General features: G+C 37.4%; 2 protein-coding genes across 16 annotated transcripts; one reads left to right on the forward strand and one right to left on the reverse strand.

Moving 5' to 3' along the window:
• Positions 1-200: 200 nt before the first annotated feature.
• Positions 201-2,791, forward strand: LOC148844757 (anthocyanin 5-aromatic acyltransferase-like). Its single transcript, XM_088955166.1, has one exon. The coding sequence runs from the start codon at positions 1,155-1,157 to the stop codon at positions 2,526-2,528; it is 1,374 nt and encodes a 457-aa protein (XP_088811292.1). The 5' UTR covers positions 201-1,154; the 3' UTR covers positions 2,529-2,791.
• Positions 2,792-8,583: 5,792 nt separating this feature from the next.
• LOC148844758 (protein FAR1-RELATED SEQUENCE 5-like) lies at positions 8,584-20,743 on the reverse strand. 15 transcript variants are annotated; one of them, XM_088955168.1, is made up of 4 exons: positions 20,425-20,743; positions 15,851-15,917; positions 11,407-11,490; positions 8,584-11,274 (listed from the first exon to the last, which is right to left on the reverse strand). In XM_088955168.1, coding segments are annotated over exons 3-4 (2,364 nt in total). In that variant the 5' UTR covers positions 11,409-11,490; positions 15,851-15,917; positions 20,425-20,743; the 3' UTR covers positions 8,584-8,912. The 15 variants fall into 15 exon arrangements, with proteins under 15 accessions (XP_088811294.1, XP_088811301.1, XP_088811300.1 ...); XM_088955175.1 differs by having other exon boundaries at positions 8,584-11,305; positions 20,425-20,734; XM_088955174.1 differs by having other exon boundaries at positions 8,584-11,309; positions 20,425-20,734.

Below are 20,743 nucleotides of genomic sequence, written 5' to 3' on the forward strand. Positions count from 1 at the left end.
TATGTAATCTAAGAAATTTGGGAACAAGTTTGTGGCAGTTGCAGTGTCACTAAGAATTATATTGGATTTTGGGCATGGAAAATTGAAGAAAGTGGAGTTGATACATAAAGAGATATTTTTATTGCAGATGATGGTCTTGAGATGTTGATGCATTTAACTGCATATTTAATATTCTTCACCCTATTATACAATAAAGATTCATTCAACGATTTCATCTAACAGCTTAAGCTTTTATATTAAGCTGTTCTTTGAGATGATATTAAATTATATAGGGTTCATTTGGTTTGCAGGAATAGAAGTCTGGAATCAAAAATGGAATTGCTAATTCCAATTACAACTATTTGGTTAACTGAAATCGAAATCTCATTCTCATTTCTAGTAGAATGGCATTTTTCCATCTCATTTTAATTAATTTCAATTCCTATATGAACCAAATAGATCATAAAAACAAACTATTCTAATTCCAATTTCAAAAGATTTTGATTCCAATTCCACAAGGTAAGAGTGGTTTCCATGTATATTGAAATTCTTTGCTATGCAAAACCTGCTGTATTCTCTAGGTTGTTTCTGTGTGGAGAAGGTCAGAAGGATTCTTTATTTATCTACGTTTTCGTCTGTGTATCGGATGGGAGATGGAATCACTACTTGAGTAGACGACTGGTCGCATTCCCATTATCCGTTCAAAGTTCGGAACCGTTCTGCTTTTCCACTTCCAACCGCCCCTACAATCCAAAAGCAGCAGCTTTTACAACTGCAAGTTGTATAATGCTTTCAGTCGTGGCGTTTCACTGCCGTCATCGATCGACCCCTTCGATGTGGATACAGCCCATTGTCCAGTAGTGTCCATCGCTCCTTTCTCACTCCTTTCTGATGGGACGGTACAGAGAATCCATTATTCCCACCCTTTTCTGAGTTTCTGCGCCATTTTAATGGCGTCATGCGCGTTGCAGAAATTATTCATGTCAGAAGATTGTCTTCGCTCTTGACTTGTACAGTACGTTGCAAGAGCTGAAGGGTACCATGTGGCCCCTCCCCACTAGGCCATACGTCTCTTCTCCGTATAAAAACATCTGGTGTTGGTGACTTGGTTCTGATGTGGAAGCATAACTCTCTGCGCAAAGAGTGGTTGTTCTTGCCCTTTCTCTCCGGCATTCATGGCACCACCCAAGTCAGTGAAGGTGGTGGAGCTGTGCAAAGTCGCTCCAGCAGCTGGCTCAGTCATCGAAGCAGCACTCCCACTCTCTTTCTTTGACTTGTTCTGGTTGCCTGTGCCACCCACGCAACTCCTTTACTTTTACCGCTTCCCTCATTCATCTATTTACTTCAGACAGAGCCTCCTTCCCCGCATCAAACACTCACTCTCCCTCACCCTCCTCCACTTCTACCCCTTTGCCGGACATCTGTCATGGCCACCGGAATGTCCCAAGCCCATGATCCATTACGCCCAAGGCGACTCGGTTTCATTGGCCATCGCCGAGTCAGACGGCAACTTCTACCATCTCTCCGGCAACAAGGCGCAAGACGCCAAGGAATTACACCCCCTCATCCCCGAACTCCGAGTATCCAGATCAACTGTCCCGATGTTGGCATTGCAAATAACGGTGTTCCCGGATTCCGGCATCTGCCTCGGAGTCACCATGCCCCATGCAGTTGCTGACGCCCGAACAATCATGAACTTCATCAACGCATGGTCTTCAGCTTGCAGACTGGGTGAGATATCTTTGTCAACCGAAGCTCTTCCATGCTATGAGAAAACAGTGATCAAGGACCCAAAAGGCTTAGAGGAGATGTATCTGAACCAGTTGACAGAGCACTACTGCAAGTCCGCCGGAAACCCTAGATTAGACGTTTTGGACTTTGGGCAGCCGGACAATACAGTCAGAGCCACGTTTGAACTGAGTCGGGCCAATATTGCAACACTGAAGGCAGGCGCCATGGTTTTGCACAAGGACAAACAGCTACCACCAGCTCGCCTGTCGACCTTCACGTTGCTGTGCGCTTATATCTGGGTATCCTTGGTTAAGTCCGGGGATCAAAGGGTTTCCCTTTCGTTTAACGTGGACTGTGGGGCTCGACAGAAGCCTCCGGTTCCGGCCACGTACTTTGGCAACTGCATCGGGACTCGTGTAGTGACGGCCGAGAGGGCTGATTTGCTGAGACACGATGGAATTGTCGTTGCAGCATGCTTGATCGAGGAGTCCATTAATGGGTTGGAAGATGGAGCTCTGGATGGAGCAGAGGGGTGGGTTTCACGGCTATTGTCTTCAAAGAGCGAGGGCAAGATTTGGGCTGCTGGGTCGCCTCGGTTGGGGATATATGATGCGGATTTTGGATGGGGAAGACCGAAGAAGGTGGAGTTGGCATCGATCGACAAGACAGGAGCTATCTTTATACGGGAGAGCTGCAATGGTGATGGTGGAGTTGAGGTCAGTTTGGCTCTCATGAAGCACGAAATGGATGCATTTGCTTGTGTGTTCGTGAACGGTCTTGAGGCCAAAGGCAGTGTGTTCCACCGCTCTGGCCTTTGAAGCTCGCGCTGTTGCCCAGGAAAACACACGTAATGGATATATGATTAATGATTGCCTGTTGGCTTCTGTGTTCGTTGTTGATGCTCTCGAGGCCAGAAGCTCATGTATTGGTCTTTTTTAGCTTACACCGTCGCCTTGAGGAGTTGTTTTCATTCCTTCTTTCTAAAAGTCCCAGTTTGTTATCTTTCTAAAAGTCCCAGTCTGTTATCATATACATACTTCAATCTGTTTCAGCTTTAGTAATCTATGAACTATGTTCATAATCCTCTCTCTCTCTCTCTCTCTCTCTCCTTTTTTTATACAATTTCTACCATGCTCTAAGCAAGATTTGATTCAATTGATATGGGTTTGTTGCTCATCCAATTTTAACCCCCGAGGGCTCCCAAAACCACATACACCTAGCACAATCACATTTATACTTGGCGCATGGGTTATGGATTCATCTCAAAGCACCATTTTCTTGTATAAATTTTCATTTACTGCTGTTGCATTGTGATAAATTCTCCATACAAATAATTTCTTTATCTCCAAGCTAGGTAATTGGAAAATGTTAAATTGTTCCCTATTGTTTCTTGGACAGGGCCACAAAATGGCTACACTTCCAACAGATGGAGCATCCATCTTGGACAAAAATAGTGGGTAGACGAGAACTATCCTTCCTTGATCTATTAGGGATCCTTAGATCCCAACTAAAAATGAGTTTCTAACCAAAATTAACCACTATCCAACACCTTATTCTTCAGCAAGTACTCTTTAATTAGTTTCTTCCAGCAAAGGCAACGCACTTTTCCTTCCAGAAAAACCCAATTACCCCACCAGCTATTCCTCATAATTGATTTCCCAAAACTAGGGCTGTTCATAAAAATGTCCAACCCGACCAAACCGACTAACTCGGATCGATCCAATCTGAGTCGGCCGGGTTATCTTCAGCATCGGTCGGTTTCGGGTTGTAAAATATCATAAACCGATGATTCGGGTCGGTTTCTATTTTCTTGTGTAAAAACTGAAATCGATCCGAACCGAACCGACTAATTGTCCCTTTATGAAGTTTAAATTAATTAAGCCCCCATAACTAATTGTCCCTCTTCGAATCTATTACATTGGCTAGATTAATGATTGTAAATAATTGTCCTAAGGTTTCCCTACAGAATTCACCCAAACCCCAATTAAGACAATTAAACTTCAAAATGAATATATAATCAAAGGGATAGGTTGATGGTTTTGGAGATAAAACATTAAAACTTAATTACTAAAAAGACATATAACATATATACCTCTATAATAGGCATTATTATTATATATGGGTTTTGCTCTTCTCCTCTGTAGACTAGAGGTATATTCTGTTTATCAAAAACAAGGCTTTTCTCGCATTCACTACCTCACATACTGTGGTGCCACAGTCCCCACATATATATTGCAGTTGAGTTTCTGTCAAGCAAGGTTGAACTTAGTGCTAAAATCGACTCAACCCAACTCAAACCGACTAGGTCAGTTTTGCTTAACACTGGATCGACTTCGGTGTCAAGTTCAAATAACCTAACTAGGTCAAATCGATTGAAAAAACCTCAGTAAACCGACCCAACCCAACCCATGAACAACCCTACCCAAAACACCCAAAAGGGTTTATTTTCTACCAGTTTAAGGCTCCATGACATAGCCTAGAATTGTATTTACCATTGATTTGATACTCCTTACTTGCCTAATTAAGAGAGCACATGTCTTGCTAGCTCTATAAAATTTTCTTAGCTACTCTTTCTATCAGGTAATCAAAGAGATGTTTCTTGATTTGACAAAACCTAAGACCTTTTGCAAGTATTCTTTAGAATTCCTATCTTGTATTGGAGATAATTAAAGAAAGTTTCTGACTTCAATTCTATTGCCCAGGTGAGTGCCTAGTCACTTAGATGGGATACCTTTTTATATTAGTCATGGTGTTGGGTTAGGCATCCTTACCTTGCCACTAGCTAGTTAGGTGACTAGTTTCAGTGTGTATGTACTTGATGATTTATGTATATAAGTATGTTTATGTGAGAGGGATGGGACTATGGGAGATAGGATGATGATGATGAAGGATGTTAATTTCTTGTAAAACATTACTATAGCATGATGTCCATATTACATGTGCATAAGGGTTGGGTCAATATTCAATCCAACTATGAACTGGTTCAAATTGGAATATTCACCTTCAGACAAACAGATATCATTTGCAGCCAGTTAGGGTCAAGAATCTCAGTCTGAAAGTTGGGTTAGGGTTGACCTCAACCAAAACCGACTTTGCCTAATTTGCACCCATATAAGTTACCTGTATGGCCAGCATTTTTTATTGTGGAGGTCCTACAGAAACACTAAGAATAGTTTCTTTGCTTTAGTCGTTCTTATATGAAACTGCTTTTGAATTACACTAAGAAACTTTGTTGTAAACATAAAAGTCAAATTTTGGGGTATTTCATCTTTAAAAGCATGCATTTCCTTGTTGCATGATTAGGGGGTGGCACCTTTTTGGGATATTCCAAAATCACTTCACTTAAAGTAAGATAGAATTTTAATTAGGATTTAATAAGTGATGAAAAATGCTATTGGAACCATTCTTAAAGCTCTGATCATCACATATTTCAAAAAATAAATAAACAAAAGAAAGAAAGAAAGCAAAAACATTCTGTTCATAACTTGTTTGCAAGTAAAATTTGGGTTTAGGTCATAAGATGTGTAAATGGGGCCTCCATAATACACATGTGTCCTCTTTCATTTGATCACAGATTACCAAACAGATCCCATCAAGGGAATCTTTTAGAAGGGAGAAAGAACTGTCTGTACAGTAATTTTCAAGAAATAAATTGATACCTTCTTTCCATCATCCAATTTACTTAACTGGAGCAAACAGATATGATTGAGTGATATTTGGTAATCGCATCTCCAATTTACTTTAGTGTAGCTTTCACTATTCCATGAAGAACAGGGGGCCCGGGGGGACAGCAAAAGGTAAGCCATTGGCATTAATGAAGTAGTGTAAGCTGATAGGAGGATATATATCAACTCTCATTTAATGGAAGATGGTCCATGCCCATCTCAATTAAGATAAAGACCTAACTGAGCTGACTTAAGGTGCATGCATCACATGAAAACTAGTCCCACTCACAGTATTACTGAATATTTGGTGGGTTTTACTGTTCAAGTCATCAGGCTTCTCTCCTAATGGAGAAACAAGGGCAATGAGGTGCCCTCTTAAGCAGCCACGTTAAATTAAAAAGATAGGGACCCATCATCTACATAGGTCTCACTCTAATTATAGTCAGACAAGAAAAGAAAAAAAATCAACACAATGAAATGATATTATATAATAAAGTTTCAGTTTCAATATAATAATGGTGAGAAAAAGCTTTCATCAATAATAGTTCAAAAGCATATATATATATATATATATATATATATATATATGGCGCCTGAAAATTTGTATGGCTTGTCAGATGGTTCGTTTTTTATATGAGAGCTACTCAATGGTGGGTTCGGGTCCTCTATGCATTGGGCACATGGTGATTGAAAGGGAGGGGCACCTAATTGCAGTCATAAATGGGAAACTGACTTAAGACTGACCAAACAGAGTAGGAGGAGGAGGGAGTCATCCGTTGCTTTACCTAACGCCGTCTTGTTACCAATGGAAAAGAAAAAGAAAAGAGGAGTTGTGAATTGTGATCGTGGTGGTCTATTGTTATTTACCTAATGCTGACTTCCCCACCGACTAAGGAGAGGAGATGAATTTGTTGGAGTTTTTGTGGAGACTCACCAACCAATGGATTGCTGTTAACTAGTTGCCAACTAGTCCAACCTCTCTCTCTCTCTCTCTCTGAAATTAGGGGTGCAAATTTTGGAGGGCCCAACCCAAGCTCAGACCAACACCCCAAGATTTTCTATTTTCTGGGCTGGGCCTAGGTTGGATATATCATGTTTGACCTTGAACTCGGTCCAAGCTTGGGCCTTAAGACTAATTCTTAAACCCGACCCTGGGGTTATGATGCTTAACCTGCACCCCTAATTGAAACATGAATAAATCACTATTATAAAATAGTGTTAAATGTCACTTATAGAATGGGCTGACCAATTCAATAGTTTGATCCTCTTGGACTATGTTTTGCTAATTAAGTCAATAATTTTATTTATTTATTTATTTTTTTGTTGTTTTGGCTTTTCTATGGGCTTTAAGTAAAATCAAGGTTTAAAACATAAAAAATGTAAAGGATATTAGAAAGGAAATTTTAAGAGACATATTGTGATATGCTTTGGATACAGTAGAAAAATTAAAATGCACATAGATATTCTAGAAAAACTTAAATAAATCCCAAGAAATATATCAATAATCCTAGAATATAGCTTTTAGATAATTATAAATAAGTTATATAGAGATAAAAAAAACACGTATTTTAATTATTCATGTGAAATGTGAGCTATCAAGAAACAATTGATCCCTGTTGAAAAGTGATGGAAGAGCTAAAATATGCATGTGTATGAATATATCTTAATTCTTAGAAAATCAATATGATTTGTGTTGATCCTTTTTAGTATAGAAATTTTAATAATAACTTTTTTTCCACTTATTGACAAACATCCTAAGAATAATATGTCTAAAAAGTTAAGATTCAAAATTTATGAAGGCTCAGTTTGGAAAGATTACAAATACAAATATGTACAGTGCAAATACAGGTTTAGAAATACAAAATACAAGGCTTTTGCATTGTACATATTTGTATCTGTATTTTTTCAAACTGGGTCATAATTAGAGCATGGCTGAGTTGTAGGTTTGTTGTATTTGAACCTAAAGATTAAGGTTTAAATTAATCTTACACTTGTAGTTTTGTGCAAAAAAATAACGGGTCCTAATAATTAGTAGATTTAGGCTGCATTTGGCATTCCTTATTTTAAGGAGTTATCTCCTTTTTGCATTTAAAAATTCATGTGTTCACAGGGGCATTTTAACTGTAAAACGGAGATAAGTCCTTAAAATATGGAAAGCCAAAAGCAACCTTAATTACAATGGATCGGAATTAGATTTGGGTCAGATTTATATTATTGAATGTGAATTCTTCTTTGAAACCTGACCTGCATTTGAATTAATCAGCAACTACATTACTCTCACCATTTGGACACAATTGAGAATGAATCATTAATTGTTTAAGTCAGAATCTGATCTGTGCAATGTTTTATTATTTGATCCATTTTTCCCTCTCCCCAAATTTGCGGTTCAACCATTTGGTTCAAACTTCAAACAGATTAGTGTAGGGCTGGAAATTTTGACCCCAAGTCCCCGACCCATTTGACCCACCCATACCTATGACGCATTAGGATCAGGGTGGCTTGGGTCGAGGGTTATCCATTGAGATTAGATTTACTCTCTCTCTCTCTCTCTCTCTCTCTCTCACACACACACACACACACACACAGTTGCTATCTGCATTGTTAATTGTGGCAGCAGCATTAGTCTACATTCTGTTTGATGCAGTACATCTTCGACAAACCAAATTCACAAGGCAAGTATGGATAGACTTCAAATCATATGGTTGAGTGCCTAAATGGAAAAAAAGTACCATTCTTAGAAGTGATGCAGGCTCAGTAAAATATTATACTACCTAATGAGTTATAGGTTACAAGGCAAGTATGTATGTTTTGGATGTATTAAGCTTCATCTTCCATTGGTTTCATGGTTTGTATGGATTTAAATAATGTTAAAGAATTTAACAGCTATGATTTCTCCCTTCTGGTCATAGGCATACCCTGTGCTATTATATTATCACATGCTTTCTTTAAGTAGATCCATTCCTGTGTATTTGTCTTTTAACTTCCTGGACTAAACGAAGCAATGGGAGAAACTGTGTCAACTTCCATGCTATCGTGGGAAGGAAGCAACAATTTATGAAGAACTAATATCCCCATGAATTTGGGTCAGTATTTGTACAGGATTACTAAATAGGCAGTCAGTGTATTTCACAATCAATTTTTTTTATTTATATAATGTCACATAATGACTGCAAAACTTAGTTTCTTAATTCTTAGGAAGTCTATAATATACAGAAGAACCCAAGTTGCATTATTGGTATGATGATTATATAAATGGAAGAGTTCAGCTTCCTATGGTAAATTCCATTTTTCAAATTGCGGTATCAACAAGAAACCTAATTCAAATGTCCGTGAAGACTAGATTATATAAAGAAAATGAAGATTTTAGACAGGCTTAACGCATAAAAGATTAACTTTACAGAACACCAAAAAGATAGACAACTCAAAGGCCCCTGAGCACCAAACTTGTCAAATCTGAATTATATGGAGGTGAAATCTTATGCAGATTGTACCTGTAATGAATAACCTGTATGAATGAAGTTCTTAGAAAGTGTGGGTTTATTGCAGGAAGGTGAAACTTTGGCCTTGTTGACCAACAGGCAGAGCAATAGTTTGTGGCTGGATGTTGTTGCCTCTTGGTATGTATGGTCTTCGTTGATCAATGGGTGGAACAAGGTGGGAGCACCCCTCCTTTCTCTTAAGGTTCCTTACTTGTAAAGGCTGTGTATAAACGTCACCAGTTGCATCATTGCTACTATTCTCAACCATGTTTCTATCTGAATCAACATGTTCCCCTTCAACAAATGTATTTTCAACTGTTCCCCTTTCAAGAGTCAATCCTTTGGATGTATTAACATTAGGATTTCTAGAGTTCTCTTTACTGATGATATTTTCTACCTCTTTCATTATCTCTTGGGACTTCATTGCAACATATTTGTATGCTTCTTTTGATTCTGCCGCTCTTTCTGCTACTTTAACAAATCTATGATACACATCTTGATAGCGCCCCAACAATTCAAGATTGGGGTCCACATCATATGCCGATCCATGCACATTTTCTACAATCCCAACTTTAGCAAACTTTGTCCACCTCTTCAAGATATAACGCTGGGGCACAACCTTTAAATTTCGGTGGTTAAGCACTTTAATAGCATGGCAACATAAAACCCCATCGAATTCAAACTTTTTACAGCTACACTCCAATGTTTCATTGGCCGAATCATATGTAACCATGTGCTCATGAGGTTTGCCTTCCATGGTAACCTTGTAAAAAGACACTGTGCCTACCTCACCACAACAGGTAATATCACAAGCCAGGAATTTTTTGTACTCTTCTTGGAACTTTTCAAAGACAGCATGTGTATAAACTTTTGATGCTTCAATTAACATCTTTACAGGTGCTATCATCCGTGGATCACTTTGACTCATTTGAAAATCAGCCTGCAATTCTTCAGAACGATGGTCTTCCACTGCCTGTTCAAAATGCTTCAGAAAATCTATTAGATCAGTATCAGAATTTAAGTGTCTTCTCAAAGCACTTCTCAAGCTCTCAGTACGCTGAGTGGTTTTCATGTCAGCACAGAAAGTATTCCTTCCATATGCCATAGCCCACTTTTCTTTAATTGAAAATTGTCGTTGCAACCAACTATTTTCTTTCAAATCATATTTTTCCAGCATATCCTTCCATGCTTGCAACAATTCATCCTCCTCCTCATATTCATAAATGCATTTGTTAAATTCTTTGCCAAATGATGTCCCACGTCGAAATGCATGACTGATATTTTTCAGTGCATTTTGATACATGTGCCATACACATATACGATGATCTGTAGTTGGCAAAACTGTCTTGATTGCATTTGCCATGGCGGCACCTTGATCTGTTATAATAGTTCTGGGCATTTTTCCAGACATGGCCTTAACAAAAGTATAAAGCAACCATTCGAACGATTCTGTTGCTTCATCATAAAGAAGAGCACCACCAAATACTATAGACTGCTTATGATGGTTTACTCCAACAAATAAACCGAATGGCCAACCCTCTTTATTTGTTTTATAGGTTGTATCAAAACAAACCACATCCCCAAAATGTTCATAATCTACAACCATTTGTAGATTTGCCCAAAATATATTTGTTATCTTATCTTCAACATCAAGTTGAATGGCATAGAAAAAGGAGGAGTTTTGTTGTTGCTTGTGTTGGAAATATTGTAAAACAGCTGCTGCTTCTCCTGATTTTAATGCAGTCATTCTCTTTGTATGCAAGTAGTAGTTGTAATCTCTCCTAAGAAAACCAACATTCTCTTGACCACCCACTTGCCTGCCCATGGAGTCAACTGCTGCATTAGGTGTTCTAGAATCATCTGTCAAGTCAGTTACAGCCTGGGCTTTTGTAAACTTCTTTTGTGGCCTTAAGAATGGTTGTAGGGTAACAAACTCATGATTATGTGTTTTCTCAAATTGGCTAACATAATATTTTCCATTTGTTCTTATTGCAATAGTCATGTATGCACCGCAACCACATCTTGTATCTTTTCTTGTATTCCTTACACCCTTGTCACGTGGATCTGGTCTGCGAAAACCTTCTCTGGAACATACAAACCTCCTGCCTGTCACACATCCCTCTCTATTCTTATTTTTCCAATCTTTTCGAACACTAAAACCAACCCGCATGGCATATTCATTGTAAAAGTTGTATGCATGAGTTTCACTTTCAAACTCCATATCAACAAAAGGTTCTTTGATGGAGGAATTTGGCTCATTTCCATCACCTTCTACAGGTTCTGGACTTTGATGAACACCTTCTACAGGTTCTGGACTTTGATGATCACCTTCACTGTCAAACTGTAATTGTAGTGTTACCATAGGATTGTCCTCTTTCAATGAACTAGCTTCATCACAACCATCTCCACCATCCCTTGACCTTCAATTTTCAATTATACCACAATCATGAACTAGCTTCATGATTTACCCAAATCAGTAATAAATAGGATGGACCCCACAAACAAACCAAAGATGAAAAAAAAACACTGAAGATCAACCATCAAGAACTTACATCTTAGTATGTCTTGAAATTTATGAAGTCCTTCCTTTTCTTTTTTTCCCTTGATGAAATCTGTGGGAATTTGTTAAAAAATGACTGCAATGAAAACAAAATTTGTAAAAGGGAAGGTCAACTAAATGCCTACTAACTACTACTGATTATACTCTTCCTAATCCTGTAATTTCAGTAGAACCATCAAAACCATACAATATCCAAAATGAATCCATGATCATACTTAAAACATTATAATGTCTATATTTATCACAGGTGATAGAACACTCTCAGGATCACACATTCTCGATCATAAAGTAATTTTAAAGGAAAAGTGTTTCTTTAGGTTGAGTGCATCAATTTCAGCAACCAAAAACAACCAGAAAAATGTTGGGTTTCATTTTTTATCAGTAATGCCAGGCTTTGGGGATGTAAAGTGGGTAAACTCCCTTCAAAATACCTGGGTATGCCTTTGGGTGGAAGCTGTAAATCTAAAACCATTTGGGAACCGATTATTGAGAAGGTTGATAGGAAACTGACCTCTTGGAAAAACAAGTACTTGTCAAAAAGGCGGAAAGCCACCTTAATTAAAAGTGTCTTATCTTCCCTCCCTGTCTACTATTTCTCTTTATTTCCAATTCCAGCTAAATGGGCTGCAACTATAGAAAAAAGGATGAGAGATTTCCTGTGGAGGGGTTGGAAGGAGGATTCTAAGTGTCATTTGGTAAACTGGAAAAGAATCTGCTCACCCAGGGCAAAAGGAGGATTAGGGATAAAACCTGTGAAAGATGTCAACTCAGCCTTGCTAGGGAAATGACTATGGAGATTCAACAAGCACTCTGACAGACAATGGAGAAGATTAGTTGTTGCAAAGTATAGCTCTAGCAGCAGGGAGTGGGAGACAGAAGAGGCAAGATACCCTAATGGCTGTTCAGTTTGGAAGGCTCTCCAGAAATTTCGTCCTCAGTTCTTGAAGGGCATAAAATATGAAGTGGGAAATGATCACAATTGCTATTTTGGAAGGATTACTGGTGTGGTGAGGGCCCTCTATCGACCTTATTTCCTAATCTGTTTGAGATAGCTGTAAATAAGGATGCTTCTGTGGCTGACTATATAGAGAGGCAAAATGGTTTTGGAAGGATGCTTCAGTTCAGGAGGAACTTGAATGACTGGGAGGTGGAGTCTTTGGTCAACCTGCAGCAGATTTGTATGATGCCAAGATCCTGGGTTCAAGGGAGGACAAAAGGAAATGGTTGTTTGAGAAGTCGGGCTCTTTCTCAGTAAAGTCCTTTTTTAACTACCTTTCAAGGGAGGAGACCTCTCACTTTCTGAGCAACAGGATCTGGATCAGGCTTGTTCCATCAAAACTAGCTTTTCTTGCTTGGTCTGCAGTGCTGGATAAGATTTTAACCAAGGAGAATTTAGCTAGAAGAGGTTTAGAAGTGACAGATCTGGAATGCACATCCTGTAATGGAAATGTAGTAAGTACTAGTCATTTATTACTGCATTGTGACTTCACTTACCTTGGTTTGGACAAGACTGCTAGAGTTTTTTGGAGTTAATTTATGTTTCCCAAAGGATGTGAAGGGTTTCCTAGAGGCTTGGTTCCTAGGAGGCCTCAGCAAGGCTGGAAAAGTAGCTTGGAGTATCTTCCCCGCTGCTGTTTTCTGGGCAGTGTGGGGTGAAAGAAATATTAGAATTTTTGAAGGAAGGCAGAAATCAAAAGAAGAGGTGCTCAACAGGATTATGGGGATGGTGTTTTCATGGCTGACAAACCATCCACTCTTTAAAAACAGGCAAACTTGTTCTTTTTTTAGCCTGATTTCCTTTTTGTAAGATCATAGTGTTTTTTGGGTTGTTTTTCGGAGGCTGGCTTTTCTGGGTTTTTTCTGTCTATTTCTTCTGTACAGTCTCTCATTGTACAGGGGCCTTTTGTATGCTGCCCTTTTGATATTAAGGCTGCGTTTGGAATCAGTGTAAAAATACACTGACGACGTTTTACACTGAACCAGAAAGTGACCGTTGATTTTTTGAAAATAATGATGGGTGGAAGAGTGTAAAGTTTTACATCGATAAAATCGATTTAGCTTTTTACATCAATAAAATCGATTTAGCTTTTTACATTGATTATCGATGTAAAACTTTAGAGTTGATGAGGTTTTACATCGATTATCGACGTAAAACTACACTCCATCCAAACGCACACAAAACTGAACCTGAGTGTAGTTTTACGTCAATAATAATTACACCCTCTTTCCAAACACATACAAAACCGAACCGATGTAAAATTTACATCGCATCAAAATGCAAACTAATGAATTACTTTACCTTACAGTTTTCAAAAAAAAAAATGCCAGGCCTTACATGAAGTCAGCTGATCAAAACAAGAGTACCTTTTCAAAGATCTTAGATAAAAAGTCCACTTTAGGGAGAACAACAATGGGATCTTATCAAGAAAAAAAAAACAGTGGAAATAAATAGATAAGTAAAATCCTGAGTGAGATTTAGGTTGTCTTGGGCACCATTGCCATTTCAGGCTCAAACATATGAAGAGGCAATGGCATTTTGTGTCAAAATCCTGAGTGAGATATAGGCGTTTTGATATGAAACTTGTCTGGTTGGTACTTATGTCAACTAGGCGTTGAACAAGTGTTTTGAGCAGTATTTTGTTTAGTATTGGCATTGCTACCTAAAATGTTTAAATGAATGTTTATTTTTCAATTTGACACCACCCTACTATACTGGTTCTCATCCAACGGTCAAGTTTAAAAATAAATGTTTTCCTTTTTTTTATAGTTATAAAAATAAATGTTTTCTGATGTCTGGCTCATTATTACACATAGATTAACATCTAGATGCAAATATAATGGTTCTAGAAGCATAGCACCAAAAAAAGAACCTTTTTTTTTTCTTGGAGGTAGAGTTTATGAGTATTTGATGGTATATATTCATCTTTGTTAGTATGGGATGCATCAGAATATATCTCAACACTGCCATGTAGGATGCCAACTGAGAGAAAGGTCAATGTACTGTTTCTTCAAATGGGTAACTGATGGATGAAACATCAATTTGATGTATCCCCCCAGCACACCCTGGTTTATATTTCTAGCAGAAATATTTTATGACCTTTTAGGTTTTAACTCAAAACAGAAAATTGATGTTTAAACTCAAAATACCTAGGTGGTGCTGATGTGGCAGCATTTCAAGTAGAAACAGCAACTGTACCAGACATCACATTAATAATTAATAATCAATTGAGGATCTAAGGATGGATCAATTGACTTTTACTGTTGAATGCTGTCAATTTTTAATATAAATTAAATGCATTAGGTCTACTCATTCAGTTTTAACTCTTGAACACACTTAATGATGATATTTTGTCCTCTTCTTCCTATCAATCAATGCATTAGTTTACATTTCAATGTTCTTTGATTGTTGTTTATATTTCCATGCTCAAATTTTCCATCAGGTGAAAAGAGCGTACTGAGAGATATATTATAGTGGGCAAGTGTATGTACTACACTGCAAAGTGAACACAAGAATGACAATCTAGTTAACTGAATATCAGCAGTTGACACCTAGCATTTGTAAACAAATGTTGATCACTCAAATTATACCTTTAAACTGAAAAAACAGGAGCAGCATAATGCTCATGGAAAATGAGGGGAAAATAGAGAAGAAATAGCAATTTGTAAGAGTGACCAGCAGAATTCAAAAAAGCATTTTAAATAAGAGTACTAAAATTAATAATAATAAGGTTATATAAATCTTATTATCCTTCTAAGAGGATTGATTGATACTCAAAAGAGAATCTATGCGTTCAACCGGTTGGACGTCTTGATGACAGCTCTCACCATTTGGAAAACAAGAAAGCAGTTCCCAATTCTATGCTTTCTGGCTTAGGGCTTCCTATTATTTCACTTCAATCACCCAATACATCACATCTCCTTCTACCTGTTATGCTCTAGTTTCTAAAAATGGGAAAAAATGTCAGATTTTATGAGCAATTCTAGCAGGTGGCTTAGCCTTTAAGAGTAATGCTAACTAGACTCACCGTATAGGATTAAGATCTGAAGTCAGATGATTTCCTTTTCCTGCCGTTCCAATCACGTGAGTGTAAATGGCATGGCGTTCGAGAATTGATGACTCAGTTTTTTTTTTCATTTACTAAAAGCACCCAATATAGTTTTGTGCAACCTTATAAACTGTGTTTTACTAAAACGCCCCTATAATTTGCAATTGATTTACATATTTGACCTTTCATTAAATATTATTTGTATTTTAGTTTAGAAAATGGTCAAATAATCACCCACCTAAATGATTTATCTGGGTAAATGCACTTATCCACGCAAGTGTTTCTTAGGGAACGCTTATTTGGATAAGAACACTTACCGATGTTCTCTTAGGCCCTGTTTGGCATAAAGATTAATGAACTAGATGACTCCGGAGAAGCGGAAGAGATAACCTCAGAAGGAGAAACTTCCTCATCATCCCAAGGAAACTGTTGCAACTGAGAAAAATGGTCTTTGTACCTGTAAAGACGAGACAAATATGAAAGAGGAATCTGAGGGCATAAACATGCTAACCCTAGTTGAAGAACAATTCCTAGATAGAAGATATCCCAGATCAAGAAGTTAAATGAAAGCATTTGCCTATAGCAATACAAAGCAATGAAGAAAAGGATAAAAGAACAAATTTAGAAAGGAACCCTTCAAGCTAGAAGACATAATTTCATACTCCCAAATAATGAAGCAAAAGGTAACAAATAACCCGGCCTCCTATACCAGTAGAACTAAAACAAGAAGATTTAGTTCCATACTTCTTCTTTTATTGTTTTCTCTTACCCAGTTCATAGATTTTAAATTCCTTCAAGCTCTAGATATTGTAGTGGTTCAGATGATGACCGTTGTTATTTCTCTCTTGTTTTGATTTCTCTGTTCCTTTCATCCTCTGCTTTGTCGCCAGGTTCAAGTTACATTATTATATTAATTTTGAGTATCAATAAATCCTCTTAGAATGATAATGAGATTCATATAACATTATTATGTTAATTTGAATACCCTTATTTAAAATGCTTTTTATGACTTCTGCTGGTAATCACTCTTACAAATTGTTATTTCTCTTTTTTTCCTCATTTTCCACGAGTATTATGGTGCTCCGTTTTTTCAGTTTAAAGGTATAATTTGAATGATCGGCATTTGTTTACAAATGCTAGGTGTCAATTGCTGATATAGTGATATTCACTATAATATTCACTAGATATTCACTATAATATCTAGAGCTTGAAGGAATTCAAAATCTACGAACTGTGTAAGAGAAAAGAAGAAGAAGAAGAAGAAGAAGAAGAAGAAGAAGTATGAAACTATCCAAAAAATCTCAACTGGAAACAGAATAAGAGAGTTTCTACAAAAGTGTCTCAGAGAAGATAATGAAGACGTGTTTCTCAATTGGAAAGAATATTCCAAAGATAGTGAGGATGTTTGAGTGAGAGGTATGGTTATATAGAGATGAAAAATGGAAATGCAGTCTATGGAGTTTAGGGGTGGCAAATGGGTGGGTTGGATGTGGGTTGAATACCAATGCACCCATATTGACCCATCAACCCACTATGACCCATTACAAACCCCTTTTAGTGGGTCAGAACCCACCCTCACCCACTCATATTGACCCATTTACCCACCCATAATGACCGTTACCCATATTGACCCTCACCCACCCTTGTCAAGTATAAATGATAGGTGCGGGTCGGATTATTCCGTATACTCGAAAATCAATTATAAGAACTAGGGGTGCAAAATCGAGCGGGTTGGACCTGGTTTTAGCTCAACCCAAGCCAGTGATTTAAAAGGCGCGCCTAGGCGCACAGGTGAGGCGCATTTTAGGGTAGACGCCTCACCCAAATCCTAGTCGTAGCCCAAAAAGGCGCACGCTTGGTGCACCTAGGCATGTGCCTGCCACCTGGTGCACCTTGCACCTTAGCCCAGGCATGCGCCTTTTGAAAATTTCCCGCTTTTTCCTTTTTTTGAATCTGGCGGCTAGGCCAGGGGCTCCGCCCCCAGACCCCTGTGCCACGCACAAGAGCTTTGAGAACCCCTATTTGGTAATGATGTCCATTCATTCATCCTAATAAAATATCTTCTTAAAAGCAATTAAAACTATAAAATCATTATTTTTTGCTTGAAAACTCAGAATTTAAGACCCTAACATGGACTTGTTTAGGCTTGCCTCGAGGAGCGTGGCACAAAGGCGGCTTGTAGAATTAGGAATGTAATATGTCACATTAGCCACTTGATGCAATTGAGAAAAAAAGATACCGTGGGTTTTATATGCTTGAAAATGTTTTATATGTTTGATTTCATTTTTAAATTCTCATTTGAATATGCTTTACATGTTTATGCATTTTAATTTTAGATAATAGGTTTTCTAAAACATTTATTTTAAAACTTAAGTTTATATTTTTATTAATATTATGTTTTATAATTTTTTATTTTTCTTTGAATTATTTTGCTTTTTCTTTTGATTTTTTTGCTTTTTTTAAATTGTGTGCCTTGCCTCAAAAAGGCATGCGCCTTGCACCTTGTGCAAAACGGCCCTTGCACCTTTCGCTTTTAAAACACTAACCCAACCCCAACCTTGAAAATTGAGCCTAAAGCCCAAGTCCAGTCCGCACTAAAATTTGATGCACTCAGGTTGGGCTCAAGTTGGTCATTAGCCCACACAAAAATTTTATATATATATATATATATATATATATATGCATGTATGCATGCAGAAGTGCATCTACATATGTATAGGTATCAATGGACCAGGCTTGGGTTAGAATTAATCTAAATTAAAACAAATTTGAACAGAGTGAATGGTCTAGAGATTGAATTGGACCAATCCAAAATGTTCTAAAATATTCATTGGATTGGGATTGGACCTGATTCGTTTGTAATGGACTCACAATTGAGTGGACTGAATCATATTGGACCAAATCCAGTCCAATTGGGCCAGGCCAGGCTCAGGCTTCCTAAGGGCTAGGTCCGAGCCCAGCCCAGAAATTTTAAAAACCCAAACTTTTAGGCCTAGGCCCAGCCCAAGGACCGAAAATTTAAGCCCATCCCGTGTAAAATTACAGGTTGGACCGTTTGGGCTGAAGTTGGGCCTGCCAAGTTGCACCCCTAATAAGAACAGTTTCACTCTCACAATTGTCACATGACAGATACGAGTTGGGTCGAAAAATAAGAAAATGTAGAAAATTTGCTGAAATTACAGAAATTTTGCAACAAAATGCAGAAATTTGCAAAAAATAAGAAAATGCAGAAAGTGTAGAAATTTTACAAAAAAAAATACAGAAAATAAAGAGAAATGCAGAAATTGTAAATAATTTTGTAGAAACTGCAGAGTATTGCAGAAAATGACGAAAATATACAAAAAATATGCAGATAATGGAGGAAATGCAGAAATTTTGTGGAAATGAAGAAAAATGTTAAAATTGCAGAAATTTTGCAGGAAAATTCAAATTGCAGAAAATAACAAAAAATGCATAAATGTTTAAAAATTGCAGAAAATGAATAAAATGAAGAGAAATGGAGAAAAAATTCTGAAATTACACAAGTTCCAGAAATTTTGCTGAAGTTGCAAAAAATAGCAGAAAATATGCAAAAAATGACAAAAATGCAGAAAATTGCTGAAATTGCACAAGTTGAAGAAATTTTACAGAAAAAGAAAATGGCAGAAAAGTTGCAGAAATTGAATAAAATTGTAAAAAAAATGCAGAAATATTTTTAAAAATATAGAAATTTGCAAAAACCTACCATACTTCTGAAAAGACTCTTTTCCTACTAGTTGAACTAGACTGTGAAACCTCCCATATATATACATTCATAAATACATACATACATTATATATATATAGGAGTCAGCTGACAAATGAACAATAATAAACTTCAAAAGCACAACATTGGACTCTCTTCTACCCACTTCCAAGTTCCAACCTCTCCCAAAAAAAATAAAAATAAACTAAAGTCTTCCAATAGCAGCAAGTGCAAGAGGAGTTTCATCTATAGTACAAATAAAATTCTTCTTATCCCCTTCTTCAAACAAACTCGGGTATATCTTAAACCTATTTTGCTTAACAACTCTGATCCAATAGAAATAGATTTAGGAACTGGGGAATACCTGTGACCCCAGGACAAAGAGTAAGTAGCGAATTATTTGGCCAATTGGTTTCTTTCACAACTCTAGAGATGATAAATTGGTTTAAATTTACCCAGATCTACCTTCAGTTAACGGCCTGTTTTCATGGATGAAACCATGCTTTAAACCAAAAAGGGCATTTCCAGGTTAGACAGACATTTCCACAAGGTGGAAAAAGTTCTGAGTAATTTTTCTTTATTTGTTGTCTTGACCGTGGAGTTGAAGTACAGGCACAAGGATTAACGTTATTAATCACATATTCAATGGTATTATATTCCAATAAGAAAAACATAATCTATATATAGCTAGTGAAATAGATTAGTTGAAACAATGATGATAAATTATTCTTTTTGAGTAATGAGTGCCATTATCTAGTGAAATAAACAAGAAGAAAAACTTCATATATGCATAGTGATTTGGACTGGTTGGGGAATTTTGTCAAACATATGCCTCTCAGTAAACACCAAAAGTCCAAAACTCGATCCCCAACCCAATCTGATCAAGAGTCTCTTTTACACAACCAAACCGTAATTTTAAAACCTGCGACCTTTTCAAAAAACATAGTCCATAAATTGAATTAATCTATATGCGTGGCATGAAACAGATTTTATAGGTGGAGTCTTTTAAAAACTAAAAAGAAATTGTGCCTCTGGGAGATTTTATACAACGTGAAACAGATTATATATGATACAGATTTTATAAGAAAAAAACTTTAGGGAGACTGACCATTTCATAAAAATAGCAGAGATAATATGAGGGAAGAGAAACAGCGACTGGTGGAACAGAGAAACGATGACTGAGGATGAAAATAGAAACGGTGAAAGAGTCTGAGATTCAATGGCGGAACAGAGAAACTTACTTAATCAAGCAATTAAATTAGCAATGGCGAAAAACGGCGGCATTCAATCCTGCTACAATGGTGGAACAGAGAAAAATAGCTAACCCTAACAACTTCAATGGCGACTGGTCTGTCAGAGAACTTACGAAACCTGTTTGAGAGAAAAAAAAAAACTTCGACCTCCACTCGACCCATCTCACCCTGACCCTTTACGATCCAATGGGGCAATGGGTATCCTCCACCCAACCCACCCCATCCTAATGCGTCATTCGACCCACACCGACCCACTATGGAATGGGTGGGTTTGAATGAGTTTCAAGGAGATGGGTTGGGTGGATCA

This window comes from Nelumbo lutea, chromosome 7 (genome assembly GCF_056320005.1).
Source record: "Nelumbo lutea isolate HS-2025 chromosome 7, American lotus-T2T, whole genome shotgun sequence".
NCBI classification, from domain to species: domain Eukaryota; kingdom Viridiplantae; phylum Streptophyta; class Magnoliopsida; order Proteales; family Nelumbonaceae; genus Nelumbo; species Nelumbo lutea.

Bases quoted from the DNA above. Each gene is read 5' to 3' on its own strand.
- LOC148844757 (XM_088955166.1), top strand. From the start codon at position 1,155: ATGGCACCACCCAAGTCAGTGAAGGTGGTGGAGCTGTGCAAAGTCGCT.